This window comes from Lagenorhynchus albirostris, chromosome 3 (assembly GCF_949774975.1).
Source record: "Lagenorhynchus albirostris chromosome 3, mLagAlb1.1, whole genome shotgun sequence".
NCBI classification, from domain to species: domain Eukaryota; kingdom Metazoa; phylum Chordata; class Mammalia; order Artiodactyla; family Delphinidae; genus Lagenorhynchus; species Lagenorhynchus albirostris.
The window spans coordinates 108873057-108889185 of record NC_083097.1 but is presented as its reverse complement, the minus strand read 5'-3'; the positions used below and the strand labels follow the sequence as shown (position 1 = coordinate 108889185).

The window sequence follows — 16129 nt, the reverse complement described above, 5'->3', positions numbered from 1 at the left end:
AATAAAGTTATAGTTTTTATAACTAGGACAAGAAGGCATTGTACTTGGAAGAGATACTTCTAGTAACAGTGTCAGTAATTCACCAAATGTTTATTGAAATCTTGATCTGTGTGACAGTGTTTTAAGTGTTGAGATAAAACACTCTCCCTATACTAATCAAAGAGATAGTCCTGTCTTATAGATGAGGAATCTGAGGACTAGAAAGTTAAGACACTTTTCTAAGCTCACAGTCAGTATGTGGCAGAGTTGGGATTTAAATCCAAGTTTGGCTTATTGAGAGCCCATTCTGTTTCTGTCATGTTGGATGTGGGGAATGATTCTTGGTTTTAGCATATTGTCCGTTAGGATTTGGTTTAATAGCTCATTATATTAAGGCATTTCTGTTACTTACTGCATTTGTCACATCACCATAATACACAGATGCACCCTCCATGTTTTCTGGAAGAATATGCTGATATATGTTAAAATGCAAAAACCCAGAGAAAGACAGTGTTTTTAAAGCAAGCTGAAATGTTTCTTTTTCATGAACCAACCAAGTAATGTAACTTGATAGATGTATTGAAGTTTATAACTTCAAAGGTAGTATTTTGTGTTAGACTTGTCTATGTGAATTCAACGTAGAGTTCAGATTTGTGAACCAATTTTCATATTGACCTTTCTGGGTCCTGTGATCATTAGGGCCTGCTTTTTAGTTGTGTGTCATCTGGGTAGAACACAAACTTGTGGCTTTTAAGAATGTGTGTGTGTGTGTGTGTGTGTGTGTGTGTGTGTGTACTTGTTTGAAATGACAGAGTTGGGACACAGGGAAGTTGACAAAGGCGCTATTCTGTTTTCTTGTTTATTAGATGACCCTGAGTTCCTCATAGATGGGGGTTGTTAAAGAGTTGGGTTCTAGCTATGGTTGTCTGAGTACTCTGCCTAGGACCTGCCCTTTTTGAGTTAAAGAACCCTTAAAACAAGTTGGCATTCCTAGTCTGTACCACTTGCCAGGACGGCACTTGGTTTATAGAATACTCAGGTTGATTTTCTTCAATCATATATTTTTAGTAGAAGAGATAAAGGAATTGAAAAGTAGTCAGTCATAATTTGTTTCTGTAAAAATCCCAGATTCTTTGGTGAAACAAAAGAACAGGATGTCACTTATGAAATGGTAGGACTGGATAGATGGACCTTTTGCAAAAAATAGATTTTGTCATTGGCAGTAGATTTCTTAAAAGCTCCCAGTGTCCCATGGCCTTGTTGCTAGGATTAAGCCTTTTTGCATTGCAGCATGGAGAGGCTTTTATTTGAGTTAAATTCAGGCTTCTTGGTATGTCACCTGACAGTCTTGTGGTTTCAGATGAATATGGTTCATTGCTATTATTAACCTGGGTTGGCAGTTGTACATAACTGGAGTTTTTAGGGATTTTGAAAAGCAGAATTGCTTAAGAGAAATAGAGATGCTACTAACATACAGCTTAAGATTTTATTTTCAAATGTTGTTAATGTCAAAATCAGCCCAAATCTAGTTATAAATTTAGTGATGTAACAATGTTAATGCTGCGATTTTAGATAGACTTATTTTATGAATAATTGATTAAAGTTATGGTTATAAATTTAATTAGAAGGGCTTGAGAATGTTTTGAGCAGGTGGTACTCATTATTTTAAAGTTTCTAATTTATAAATAGTACATTTTAGTCTGGGCATTATGTGTGTCTTACTCTGTCATTTACTGCTCTTCTTTCTCATGTGTATGTAGGAGTGCTCAATACAGCTATTTGAAGAGCAGTGTACTTTTGTTTATCTCATATACATATTTATAAATAAAATTTAAATTGAAAACTTGACATTGTATTAGTCAGCTTATTGATTATAATCCAGTTATTTTATAGTTGATGTTATTCTTTAATTTTACTGATATAGACCTGAATTTATCTTGTAGTTTTTTTTTTTTTTTTTTGCGGTACGCGGGCCTCTCACTGTTGTGGCCTCTCCCGTTGCGGAGCACAGGCTCCGGACGCGCAGGCTCAGTGGCCATGGCTCACGGGTCCAGCCGCTCCGGGGCATGTGGGATCTTCCTGGACCGGGGCACAAACTCCCGTCCCCTGCATCGGCAGGCGGACTCTCAACCACTGCCCCACCAGGGAAGCCCTATCTGGTAGTATTTTTGATGCTCTTGTAAACATCTTAACTGTGTGTCGCCACACATTTATGACTAGAATTAAATGATTTGAATTAGTAGTGAATTTAGACTAAGCTACATTGATTTTATATTTTAAATAAATCCTACTATGAAAGTAGGATTAAAAATATTTAAAAATACTTTTTCAATATGTGTAACCCAGTTGAACAACATGGATACTGGCTCTCTCAATTGTTTTAGCTCTTTTAAACATTCTTCCAGTGTTTCACTGCAGTTTAAGTTCTCAGGTATGTAGAATTAATGTCAGAAAGTTAAAAACCACATAGGTCAGGTGTATTTCAGTTGGGCCTAGGTGTTGCTGAAAAATACTAAGTAAAATATGATAGCAGATATGGATAACATGGTATCCTCTCATGGTATGGAAATTTGCTGTTGCTGAGGTTCCATTTCACAAAGAATTCATGTTATACATTGTCACTTTTCCTTCTCTGAAATACTTTATGTAAATTTTACTTTGTGCATATTATTTTATACATGTTAGATTATGGGATAAGTATAAATGGATTTGGGGATTTTACCTAATGCTGGTAATAATTTATATTTTTATCTTACGGTATTTTTCACATGTATTACCTAATTTGATTAAATGAAGATAGTAATCCTATAGCCAAGTAGCTGACTATACTTGTCATAGAAATGTATTTTTTCATATGTATTACCTAATTTGATTAAATGAAGATAGTAATCCTATAGCCAAGTAGCTGACTATACTTGTCATAGAAATGTAAATGACAGTCATTAGGATTTCATTAATATTCTGGGTATAACTGAACTTAGTATGACTGAAAATAATTAAAATATTAAAGATTAACTAGTTTTGGGACTTCCCTGGTGGTCCAGTGGTTAAGACTCCACGTTCCCAATATAGGGGGCCTGGGTTCGATCCCTGGTTGGGGAACTAAGAATCCCACATGCCACAGCTAGAGAGCCCATGCACCGCAACTGCTGAGCCCACATGCTCTAGAGCCTGGGTGCCACAACTAGGGAAGCCCGCATGCCACAACTAGAGAAGCCCGTGCACTGCAACGAAGACCCAGCATAACCTAAATAAATAAATACAAATTTAAAAAATAAAGATTAACTAGTTTTATTATAATATTTAGTTTATTAAAATGTAGTTGGAGAAGAATCATTAGCTGTTAGCAGCATATATGAAAATTAAGATTGTTCTGAGAAGAAAAAGACCTAAATTGATACCTAAATTCTTTGGAACTGAGGTTAATAAATAAATCATGGGATGATTTTTCAGTCAGGTTAGAGGATTATAATTCCTTAGATACAGAAATACTCTACATAAAGTCTATAATGTAGGCTTCCAGCATTAAAATGGTATCTCCTGAAATAGTCACTCATTCACTCATTTGTTCAGTGAATTAATTGAAGTTCTGTTATACTGCTATCTCTCAGCTTCTAACTATAGTATTCAGGAAGATATTGAAACATGAAAAGCCAAAACAAAATATAAACTAAAATGATTAACAAGTTGTTAATCTGGGAGGAATTTCCACTGTTTACAAAATCAGTTAAATTATATTGAAAACAAAATTGGTGCAATAACAGCACCTTGTCACTGGTGATCCTATGTACCCAAGAAAATTAATTATTTTAAGCACTTCTTTAGTTGTGTGACTCCTAGCAGAAATGCAGTAATACTCTGAATAGTGATCAATATTTTCCATTCTTTAAAAACTTTCTGTAATGTAACGTTTACATGTATTTTATGGTTCCTATTATTTTCTGTATATGGTTCCTCTAATTTTGTATATATTCTGACATTAGGTCTTTCAACCCTTGATTTGGGGTAGAGTTATCATATTGGGTCCTTAACTCTACAAAAACATTGAGTACTGTCTATAAACTGAGTAAGCAGTTGTCTGATGCATATGTAATTCACGTGTATTTATGTTCTTTTATTAATACTATATTGAATTTATAGTAGCTTTCAGTCATTTTCTCAGTTACTGGATGCTAAAATTTTTTTAACATTAAAAAGGTGTCCTTTTACTAGAATGATTGGGAATTGCTGATATAGACCATATGTTCACAATGATTATTTTTTTAAATGCACAGTAAATATATCAAAAGGAAAATAAGAAGCTCTCTTATCTGATACAATTGGGACTTAGAGTTTAGTGGAAAAGTCAGTTGAAGTGAGGAATTTATTGTATACATTGTAACATTTTATTTTCAGCTTAAAGCATGTAAATATGCATTCGTTTGCCAGTCCTTTGCTGGTCAGTGTGTTTTACAGAGGGAATAGTGAATGTTATTTCTCCATCAGGGGACCAAAAAATTAAAATGTTATCTAAACTAAAAAGCATTGTAAGACTTATATACTTTGCTTTCAGGAGATATATTTAAACATTGGCTAGTTAGCAGCAGTGTTTTCTAAAGCAAAATCTGTCTGCAGGTTTTAAAAAACTCAGATCACTTTCCCCATGTACAGAAAATGTTTCTCCAGTTGGCTCTGGTACTTTTGGCTCTGGTGCTTTGAGGTTCTGATGGTGACCAGTTCTTGGCATGTCGGTGTTAGGTTTGGAAAGCTTTTTGCTTGTCACTTGTAGCCTAATTTAGCATTCTTCCTTCTCTTTCTTCCTTGCACCATTGTTTCCTTCCTTCCCCAGTAATTTATCCTTTATCAAATTCAAAATGTTTTCCAGTACTGAGGCAATTAATCTATCAATACATGCATAGCTTTTGAAACTGGGCTGCTCTCTCCATTTCTCGCAAGAGGACAGGTTGTTAATGTTTTCTCAGAGTTGGTCTTCATCATCTTGCATGTTTCCATTTCACTGAGACACCAGTGATGGATAAGGCTCAGGAGAGAACAACTAACATAGTGCCAGGTACATAGTAGGCACTGTACAAATAATTATTGAATGAATGAAGTTAAAATCCATAGGTTTGCTGAATATACTGTTTAGTAAGAGATTATTAAAGTTGAAGTGAAAATGTCTTATTTAGGTAATGTGTTGAGATACAAACTAGTGTTTAGTCTGGTGTTTCTCAGTCTTTTTTTTTTTTAACATTATTATCCCGCTAGAGAGCTTTTTTTAGACATTTTTTCCCTTAATTGCCACCCTCCCCACTTGAACTTTTAATACCACAGATAGATATACTGTGTATTTTCTTACGTATTATGGCCTTTTGGAAGGCCACACCCATTGTAACACCCAAGTTTGGTTTTGGTCTTCTTTCCCCCTTCTCCCCCCATTAACCAAATTTGCTTCTTTGGAAGCCATCTTGCTCTCATTGAGAATGCATGATTTAGCTTTAATTTCATAGCCAGTAACATGTATTATAGAAATTCATATGGTCTTCTGAGTTGCTCTGTCATTGTGTAAAGGGAGATGTCTATTCCAGCATGTTTATTTTTCATTAACATTCTTTGAAGGTGTCAGATAAAAGACATACAGAGCAGATAAGGTGACATAAATTATAAATAACATCTGTGTAAAGTCAAAATAATTTGTGGTTCATCACTGAACAGTCTTCTTACTAATGTTTAATATTATGCTGAGTACAATAGCTTAATACTGAAGATAACTTTGCTGTAGTATATAGACAGTTTTTGTGAATGGTTATAGTGTGCTTACCACTGTTAATGATTAGGCTTAATTATGTCTTCAGTTAAATTCTGATAAAAAGAGGCAATGCAATGAGGTGGAAAATATGGTGAATTAGATGTCAGAGTTTGGCTTCTAGTTAATAAAGGATCATTCTAAAGTCTTTGATTTTCCATGTCTTAGTTGTTGTAAATAGTGCTGCTGTGAATATTGGGGTGCATGTATCTTTTTGAATTAGAGTTTTGGGGTTTTCTTTCCAGATATATACCCAGGAGAGTGGGATTGTTGGATTACATGGTAGCTCTATTTTTAGGTTTTTAAGGAACCTCCATAGTGGCTGTACCAGTTGACATTGCCACCAACAGGGTAGGAGGGTTCCCTTTTCTCCACACCCTCTCCAGTGTTTATTTTTTGTAGGCTTTTTGATAATAGCCATTCTAACCTGTGTGAGGTGATACCTCATTGTTGTTTGATTTACATTTCTCTAATAATTAGCGAAGGTGAGCATCTTTTCATCTGTATGTCTTCTTTTTTTACATTTTCCCTGTAAATTTATTTAATTAATTAATTTATTTTTTTTGCGATATGCGGGCCACTCACTGTTGTGGCCTTTTCCGTTGCGGAGCACAGGCTCCGGATGCACAGGCTCAGCGGCCATGGCTCACAGGCCCAGCTGCTCCGCGGCATGTGGGATCCTCCCGGACTGGGGCACGAACCCATGTCCCCTGCATTGGCAGGCGGACTCTCAAGCACTGTGCCACCAGGGAAACCCTATTTAATTTAATTTAAGTTTTATTTTTTTATTTTATTGGAGTATAGTTGATTTACAATGTTATGTTAGTTAGTATGTTAGTTAGTATGTTAGTATGTTAGGTGTACAGCAAAGTGATTCAGTTATATATATACATGTATTCATTCTTTTTCAGATTCTTTTCTCATATAGGTTATCACAGAATATTGAGTAGAGTTCCCTGTGCTATACAGTAAGGTCCTTGTTGCTTATCTGTCTTGTATATGGTAGTATGTGTATGTTAATCTCAAGCTCCTGATATTTCCCTCCCCCCCATGTTTCCCCTTTGGTAACCATAAGTTTGTTTTTGATATCTGTAAGTTTGCTTCTATTTTGTGAATAAGTTCACTTGTATCATTTTTAAAAATCAGATTCCAACATATGAGTGATATCATATGTTATCTGTCTTTCTTTGACTTAGATCACTTAGTATGGTAAGCTCTAGGTCCATCCATGTTGCTGCAATGTATGTCTTCCTTGGAGAAATGTCTATTTAGGTCTTCTGCCCATTTATTATTTATTTATTTTTATTATTGTTTTTATTTTTGGCTGAGTTGGGTATTCGTTGATGTGTGCGGGCTTTCTCTAGTTGCGGTGAGCGGGGGCCACTCTTCGTTGCGGTGTGTGGGCTTCTCATTGCAGTGGCTTCTCTTGTTGCGGAGCATGGGCTCTAGGCACACGGGCTTCAGTAGTTGTGGCACATGGGCTTAGTTGCTCTGTGGCATGTGGTGTCTTCCAGGACCAGGGCTTGAACCCGTGTCCCCTGCATTGGCAGGTGGATTCTTAACCACTGTGCCACCAGGGAAACCCCTTCTGCCCATTTATTGATTGGGTTGTTTGGTTTTTTTCTGATACTGAGTTGATTGAGCTGTGTGTGTAATTTGGATATTAACCCCTTGTTAGTTGCATTGTTGGCAAATATTTTCTCTCAGTACATAGGTTGTCTTTTTGTTTAGTTGATGGTTTCCTTTGCAGTGCAAAAGCTTTTCAGTTTTATTAGGCTCCATTTGTTTATTTTTGCTTTGATTTCTTTTGCATTGGAAGACTGATCTAAGAAAACTTTGCTACAATTTATGTCAAAGAATGTTTAGCTTATGTTCTCTTTTAGGAGTTTTATGGTGTCATGTCTTATACTTAGGTCTTAAAGCATTTTGAGTTTATTTGTGTATATGGTATGAGGAAATGTTCTAATTTCATTGATCTACACATAGCTGTCCAGCTTTCCCAACACCACTTGTTGAAGAGACTGTGTATATTTTTGCCTGCTTTATTGTAGATTAATTTACCGTAGGTGTGTGGGTTTATTTCTGGGCTCTCTATTCCGTTTCACTGATCTATGTTTTTGTGCCAGTACCATGCTGTTTTGATTATTGTAGCTTTGTAGTATAGTCAGAGGTCTGGAAGGGTTATACCTCCTGCTTTGCTCTTTTCCCCCAGGATTGCTTTGGCAATTCTGGGTCTTTTGTGGTTCCATGTAAATTTTAGGATTATTTCTTCCAGTTCTGTGAAAAATATCATAAGTATTTTGATAGGGATTGTATTAAATCTGTAGATTGCTTGGGGTAGTATGGCCAAGACATGGAAACCACCCATGTGCCCATCAACAGACAATTGGCTTAAGAAGCCAGTGGTTTTCAACTCAACTGGGCCGTCTCTATGGCTTGATATTGCTTTTGCTTTACTTAGGTTAGCACTCTTCCTAATTTTTTGATGACTTTGCCAGACCTTTATCTCTCAATCCCTGTACCCCAGTTCAGACCACCAATCTCATATATGCTTGTATACATTCTTGATTCTGCTTTTCAGAGAAAACAGAAATCAATGTAAATGCTCAATTTGTTGTCTCCTACTTGCACACCTATCTGCAGTAATTTTCATTTGTAGGTCTTTTTTTTTTTTTTTTTCTGCCTCATTAAGTGCTTCTGTAGTTCATTAGCCTTGCATAGAGTGCTGTGTCCTAACTTGTTTGAGATCTTAGTGCAGCACTCCTCTCTGGTTACTTTTAGATGCTTTGTCTGATTTCTTCCATTCAGTTTGGAAATACATATCTTTAAGTATATACCTTTTCCCTTTAGATAGATAGATAGATGCATACATACAAACAATTATATATATATATATATATATGTTTTATATCTATATATCTTTTTCCTTTAAGAAACAGCCTTTTGTAGCCCCACCTCTTCTTCAGTTATCTGGGGTGACCATAGATCTTGGTTGCCCAAGATAATCTCAGGTTTCTCTTGTGTGTTTAGGGCTGTCTTTTACTTTCAAAACTCTGCAGTTTGTTTTTTTTTAAATTATTATTATAACCTCATTTTTTTAAAAAAAATAAATATTTTTTTGGCTTATTTGACTTATTTGGCTGCACTGGGTCTTAGTTGCAGCATGAGGGATCTTTAGTTGTGGTATGTGGGATCTTTAGTTGCGGTATGCAGGATCTAGTTCCCTGACCATAGATCAGACCCAGGTCCCCTGCATTGGGAGTGTGGAGTCTTAACCACTGGATCACCAGGGAAGTCCCCAAACTCTGCAGTTTAGATGATCATTTGTATGGTCACATTATTTCTCTCCCCCTTTTAAAGGGAAACCATTGTGAATAGTATATATAATACTTACCATCTTACTTTCTCAGCTCTTTTCTCTTCATCAATTGCTACTGCTGTGTAACTACCCCCACCACAACTCTCCACTGAAATGGTTCTTGCAAGAGTACGAAAGACCACCAAATTGCTAAATCCCATGGATGCTTGTAGTCTTTATAAAAATTTTGGCTTTTTGCAGCCTTTGGCACTGCGCATTATTCCTTTTTCATCTTCGTCTTCCTTGACTTTTGAAATAATATTTTACCATTGGTTTTCTCTTTTCTATTTTGTGGTCTGTCTTTACTGATCTTCCGTGACTTCTCTACTCTCTGTCCTTAAAATATTGCTATGTCTTAAAATTCTGGTTTATTGATCCTTTCCTTTCTTTGACCTTTTCTTTTTTTTAAATTTATTTTATTGAAGTATAATTGATTTTCAATGTTGCATTAGTTGTTTCTGGTGTACAGCGAAGTGATTCAGTGTCTACACACACATGCACACACTTTTTCATATTCTTTTCCATTAGGATTTATTACAGGATATTGAATGTAGTTCCCTGTGCTGTATAGTAGGGTCTTGTTGTTTATCCATATCTTTTCTCTTTTTGATTAATGTGTTCTTCCTGAATAATTTCACTACCAACTATGTGTGAATAACTCCTGTATCTAGAACTCTAGTTTAAGCCTTTCTCCTGAACTCCAGAGCATTTTTTCATCAAAATATCAGAGGTGTTTCTGCAGCTGTCTCACAGGCCCCTTGAACTCAATCTATAAACACTCTTATCCCAAACTTGCTTTCCCTCCTGTATTCTCTGCCTCTCTCTTTTCATCAAATCTGAAACCTAAGAGTCAGGCATCCTCTTCCCTCATTCCCCATATCCAGTCCCCAAGTCCTTTCTACGTCTCCTAAATAACATCTAGCTCTGTCCCTTTCTATCTTCAGTGCTATTTTTTGGTTCAGGTTAGAACATTATTCTTACCTCCAGGCCTCCTTCTCTAGTCATTTCTCTAAGTTTCTGTCAGTGTGATTTTCTAAAAGGCACAAAATGATCTTGTTACCTATTATTTCACACTCTGTTTACTCATTGCCTGAATGGTGAAGTCCTTACATGTTTGTGTGAAATGGTTCTGAGTGTTGATCTGGCGCCAGCCTGCCTTTGTAGCTTTTGTTGCTTCACTGCACACTCCAGAGCTAGGGTCACTAAGAATTACAGCCTATGATGTTTTCTTCTTGCAGGAAAGAGAATACCCTTCTTCCCAACTTGAAGCTGAGAGGCTTTAAGTACTTAATCGATAGTACAGAGTAATGGTTATGGTTGTGGACTCCAAAGACACACTGCCTGGAATCTAAACCCAGCTTTGCCGTTTACCATGTATTTGGCTGTGTTATTTTGGGCAGGTTACCTAATCTCTCTATGCCTTAGTTTTCTCGCGCATAAAATAGGAGTAAAGTTGTGACGATGAATCAGTGGTGTGAAGGGTAAATGAATTAACGTACGTGATGCCCTTAGAACAGTAGCTGGTATACAATAATGTATAACTGTTAGCTATTATTTATTATTCATTGTGTATCATTTATTATTGTTCTTCAGTGAGTCCATACCTGACCTCCCTATGCAGACCTCTTTGTCTACATTATAAGTTTGCTCAGTCGTAGACTGTATCACAGTGATGAAATTATTTATATGTCTTCCTATTAGACTGTGAACGTTTTCACAGTCATGTTTTTCTTTTCATACTTAATGAATGCTTTTAAGTCAGTGAATGAATGCACAGAAATATTCCCAGTGCCTGGCATTGTGCTTTGAGCATGGTAAATGTTCAATATCTCTGTTTTAGTGAGATCTCTGTAATGTGAATCCATGGTTTTGATGTCTATAATGTAAATACACTATATATATACCATATATATAGTGTTTTCTCCCACAATCCTCTCCTTTTAAAAAATTGAGGTACAATTTACTTAAAAAGCACACTTAAAAAAAAATTCATTCATTCATTCATTCATTTTTGGCTGTGTTGGGTCTTTGGTGCTGTGCGCAGGCTTTCTCTAGTTGTGGCAAGCGGGGACTACTCTTTGTTGTGGTGCGCAGGCTTCTCATTGCGGTGGCTTCTCTTGTTGCGGAGCACAGGTTCTAGGTGCGCAGGCTTCAGTAGTTGTGGCACATGGGCTCAGTTGTTGTGGCTTGTGGACTCTAGAGCACAGGCTTAGTTGCTCTGCAGCATGTGGGATCTTCCCGGGCCAGGGCTTGAACCCATGCCCCTTGCATTGGCAGGCAGATTCTTAACCACTGCGCCACCAGGGAAACCCCAAAAGCATATATTTTTAAGTGTATAATTTGATTAATTTTGGAAAATGTATACATTTGTTTAACTACAACCCTAGTAGATATACAGAACATTTCAGTCACTCCAGAAAGTTCCTTCATATACTTTTCTAGTCCTTTCCCTTCACACCCTGCCCCTGCCCAAGCACTGCTTTGGTTTCTATCACCATAGATTAGTTTTACCTGGTCTAGAACTACATATAAATGGAATTACCAATATGTATGCTTTTGTGTCGGGATTTTTTTCAACATTCTTCCAGAATTCACCTATGTTATGACTAGTAGTTCATTCCTTGTTATTTCTGCATAGTATTTCAATGTAGAATGTATCATAGCTTGTTTATCCATTCTCCCATTGATGGTCATTTGGGTGTTCCCAGTTTTTTGCTATTAGGAATAAAACTGCAAGAAACATTTTTTTTTTTTTTTTTGTGGTATGCGGGCCTCTCACTGTTGTGGCCTCTCCTGTTGTGGAGCACAGGCTCCGGACGCACAGGCTCAGCAGCCATGGCCCACGGGCCCAGCCGCTCCGCGGCATGTGGGATCCTCCCAGACCGGGACACGAACCCGTGTCCCCTGCATTGGCAGGCGGACTCTCAACCACTGCGCCACCAGGGAAGCCCTGCACGAAACACTTTTATGGAAGTCTTTGAACATATATTTTCATTTCTACTGGATATGTATCTATGAAGAGAATTGCTGGGTCATAGCTGCCAAATAATTTTCTAAAATGGTTGTACCCTTTTATACTCCTACCAACAATGTATAAGATTCCACATGCTTCATATTCTTACCAACAACTAATGTTATTAGTCTTTTGTGGAAGGGTTTTAATTTGCATTTATCTGATGATTAATACTGTTAGCATCTTCTCCATGTGCTTTGTTCCTTCACCATTCATATATCTCCTTATGTGAAATGCCCAAGCCTTTCACCCATTTTAAAATTGGGTGAATGGTTTGTCTTATTGCTTTGTAGGAGTTCTTTGTGTAGGCTGTTCACAAGTCCTTCGTCATTTATATACATTGCAAATATTTTCTTCCAGTTTATGGCTTGCCTTTTTAAAAAATTTTGCCTTTTGATATGCAAGTTTTAAATTTTAATGAAGTCCAATTTATCAATTTTTCTTTTATGCTTAATAACTTTTGTGTCTTTTTAAAGAACTCTTTGTACTCCATGATTGTATAGATACTCTGTTTCTTTCTAGAAGCTTTATAATTTAAGCTTTTACATATAATCTTGTTTTGAGTTAACAGAGAATACTTTACAAATGCTTAGATAAGTTCAGGAGCAAAGCATTCTAACTTTTTTATTATTGTTGAGATAAATTTCACATACTGTATAATTCACCTGTGTATAGTATACAGTTCAGTGGTTTTTTAGTATAGTCACAGAGTTACACAGCCATAACTGCTATCTAATTCCAGAACATTTTATCACCCCACATGCTTATGAAGTAAGTCAGACAGAGAAGGACAAATATTGTATGATATCACTTATATGTGTAAATAAAACATACTAGTGAATATAACAAAAAGAAACAGACTCACAGATACAGAGAACAAACTAGTGGTTACCAGTGGGGAAAGGGGAGAATTTCCAAGAAATCTTTTGTTTCCTAGTCAGCATATTTTCTTTTGCCACAAAGACTGCTCTCTTTTTACTCTCTACTGTCCCCACATTTTACAACTTATCCTTTATTTTCCTTCACCTACTTTACAAAGAATATAGGACTCTTAGACATGAGTCCCCTCATCCTTACGTTCATATCTATAAATCTTTCTGTATCCATGTCCATGTTTGCTTCCTTTTTATCCTAGCAAAGGGGTTATCATTTCTTCTGAGGTTAACCCTTTCATCTGTACTCTGTATCCTGCCCTCATCCGCTTCCTTAGACGCCTTACTTTGTCAATCACCATCTCCCTTCCACTTCACATTCTTTGTCATCAATATGTAAACATGTTCAGATGTGTCCTTTTTAATAACAAAATAGCTGTCACTCTACTTCATGATTCCTTTTCTTTTTCTCTTTCCTTGACATTTGTCTTAAACTCACTGTTTACTCTCATTTAGTCCTCAATTTTCTGCAGTTTGACCCCAGGACTCTGTCCTTACAACTGTCCTTGCCATGGTCACCAATGACTTCTTTGTTTCTAAAGCTAGTGGATGCTTTTTAGTAACAACTGTGGTATTTCTTCTTCCTCTCTAAAGTGCTCCTCTTTCTTGGTTTCTTTGAGGCCAGCTTCCTGATTTTAATTCCAAAACAGTCTGTCCTTTTATAGTTTCCTTTGCATAACATCAAAGCACAGTTTAGTAAAAGCTGTTCAGGGGGATGCAAATCATTGTGGTCTAAGGATGAATCTCTGGCTTAGCTTGAATGTCTAGGATAAGTCTTTCATCAATTCATAGACATTTGCTAAGGATTAAATACAGGAAAACTAAAATTGTATTTGCTGTCAAGATTTGGGATGAAGATGTGTTATGTTGCCAGTTATGGATTTTTAAACATGCATCAATAGGGTTAGGGTTAAGGTTCTCTTAAGGAAATGAAGGAACGCAATCAAAAGCTGTGACTGATGAATTGTGAGGAATTGACCATTCAGCCTAACAACAGACAGCTCCTGGAACGACAGTTCTCTTCTTTCTTGGCAACTGTCCTACATGTTGTAGTGCCTTCAGTTAACCAGATTCTTATCTCCATCATACAATTCATTGTTTTCTCTCTTTCCCTCTCCTCCTCATCTCACTTACTCCATTAGTCTTTTTAACTGTGAAATATAATGTACATAAAACAAATGCAGTGGACTTTCTTTTTTTTTCCTTTGGGTACTGTATCTGTGTAAACATTATCAAGTCAAAAAATAGAATATCATCACTGCCCCAGTCCTCCTGGTATAACCCCCACCACCCTCACCTAACTCCCAGATATAGCAACTCTCCAAACTTTTGAAGCCATCATTTCCTTTGTTTTGCTTATAGTTTTAAAAACTAAATATTCATCCCTTGACAAAACTTCACCTGATTTAAATCTTCCTATAAATGGCAAAATACAATAACTGTGTTTATGGGTGTCATTGTGTGTCATTGTCTAATTTCTTTTGTTTACAGTCCATTTATGTTTTTGCCTGTAGCTGAAGTTCATTCATTATGTTTGTTGTGTGGTGTTTCATAGTATGAATATTTACCCATTTGGTTGGTAAGTATATGAATAGTGTCCAGTTTTCAGCTATTATGAACAGTGCTGCTATGAACATTCTTGTATACTGGCATACTTTTCTGGAATGGAATTGCTGGGTCAACTTCATTTTTACTAGATTTGTCTAATTAGTGTACATATTTAAAAAACTATTCTCTAAAGAGATTATGCCATTTTCACTCACACCAACTATATATGAGGATTTCTACCCCATTTTGTTGTTCATCACTTTTTTACTTATTTTTGTTTTATAAGGAATTAGCTACTGTTATTTAAACTGAAAGCTGTTTCTGTTTTTTCATTTTGATATTAAAGTAACAAAAGTATTTAAAAATCTGGGTTAGCCTTATGCCATCTGAGTCCATGCCAGGAAATTAATATGTATTTTCATTATATTAAATGTACTGACATATTTTTATTGTTAGCTATTTTTAGATTCATGTGGGATGACTATATTTTATATACACTGAGTGATACTTGCCACAGATTTTATTCTTTCTTTTTAATCTAAAATGTCATAGCTGTGTAAATGTTCAGTCCTAAACTAAATGGTAAAACTAAATGGTGGTATTTTATGTAAAGTTCTTCTGTGTTATCTTGAGCAGTAGTACAACTTTGGGTTTCGTTATATAGATTTTATTTCTGGGAGTTTATGTGGAATATTTATTAAAGTAATTCTAATGAATCTTTATTTTTCTTTAAAGTTGGCCTTTGCCAGAGTTTGATCCAAGCCAAATTCGACTAATTGTATATCAAGACTGTGAAAGACGAGGGAGAAATGTCTTGTTTGACTCCAGTGTTAAGAGAAAAAATGAGGACATATCAGTATCGGTGAGCATCATTATTGATTTGGTTCAAATTTAATGTCAGATATTCTAATTCAAGATGGAATGAGTAAGATTTCAGTTATGGTACTTTTATTTGTCAGTACAAAACATTTTTACCATGTTATTAAAATTTAGAACACTGGTTTTGAGAATTTTTAAAGGAAAAAACATTTGCCTTATTTGCATTGGTCTAGTACCAGAGAAAATTTTAGTTTGACATATATTTACTTATATACTTGTATTATGAGATATGGCTAGAGCTACAGGGATTGTTAAAGTGGATCTGGTACAAACCTCTCACCTTATGACTGTGGAAAGTGTGACCTGGAGAGGTGAAATTATTTGTCTGAAGGTACAAAGCAAGTTAAATCTGTAGCCCTTAGTTCATCATATTTTCCCATACTATACAGCAGTAGTAAGAACATCTATTCTGTTGACTTTCAACATCATATTTTGAAATATTTTATGACTAGTTTAGCAGTAACAAATGGCCTTTCACTTGGTCATCCAAGAAAACCCAAGTGATTGCTGTTGTTTTGCTGCTGCTACTTCTATTAAACTTTCAGATGTAAAGACTGTCCATCGCCTGGATCTATAATCTGGAAATGGAAGCCTGGAATTGTGTTTTCTCTCCTTCCCTAAACTGACAATTTTCA

General features: G+C 36.0%; 1 protein-coding gene across 3 annotated transcripts in view; it reads left to right on the top strand.

The window, feature by feature from the left end:
- Positions 1-16129, top strand: part of FNIP1 (folliculin interacting protein 1) — a 132668-nt gene that overhangs the window by 38455 nt on the left and 78084 nt on the right. For all 3 annotated transcript variants that reach the window (XM_060143529.1, XM_060143528.1, XM_060143530.1), the window contains exon 2: positions 15351-15477. In XM_060143529.1, coding sequence (XP_059999512.1) covers positions 15351-15477 — 127 coding nt within the window. The remainder of the gene's footprint in view (positions 1-15350; positions 15478-16129) is intronic.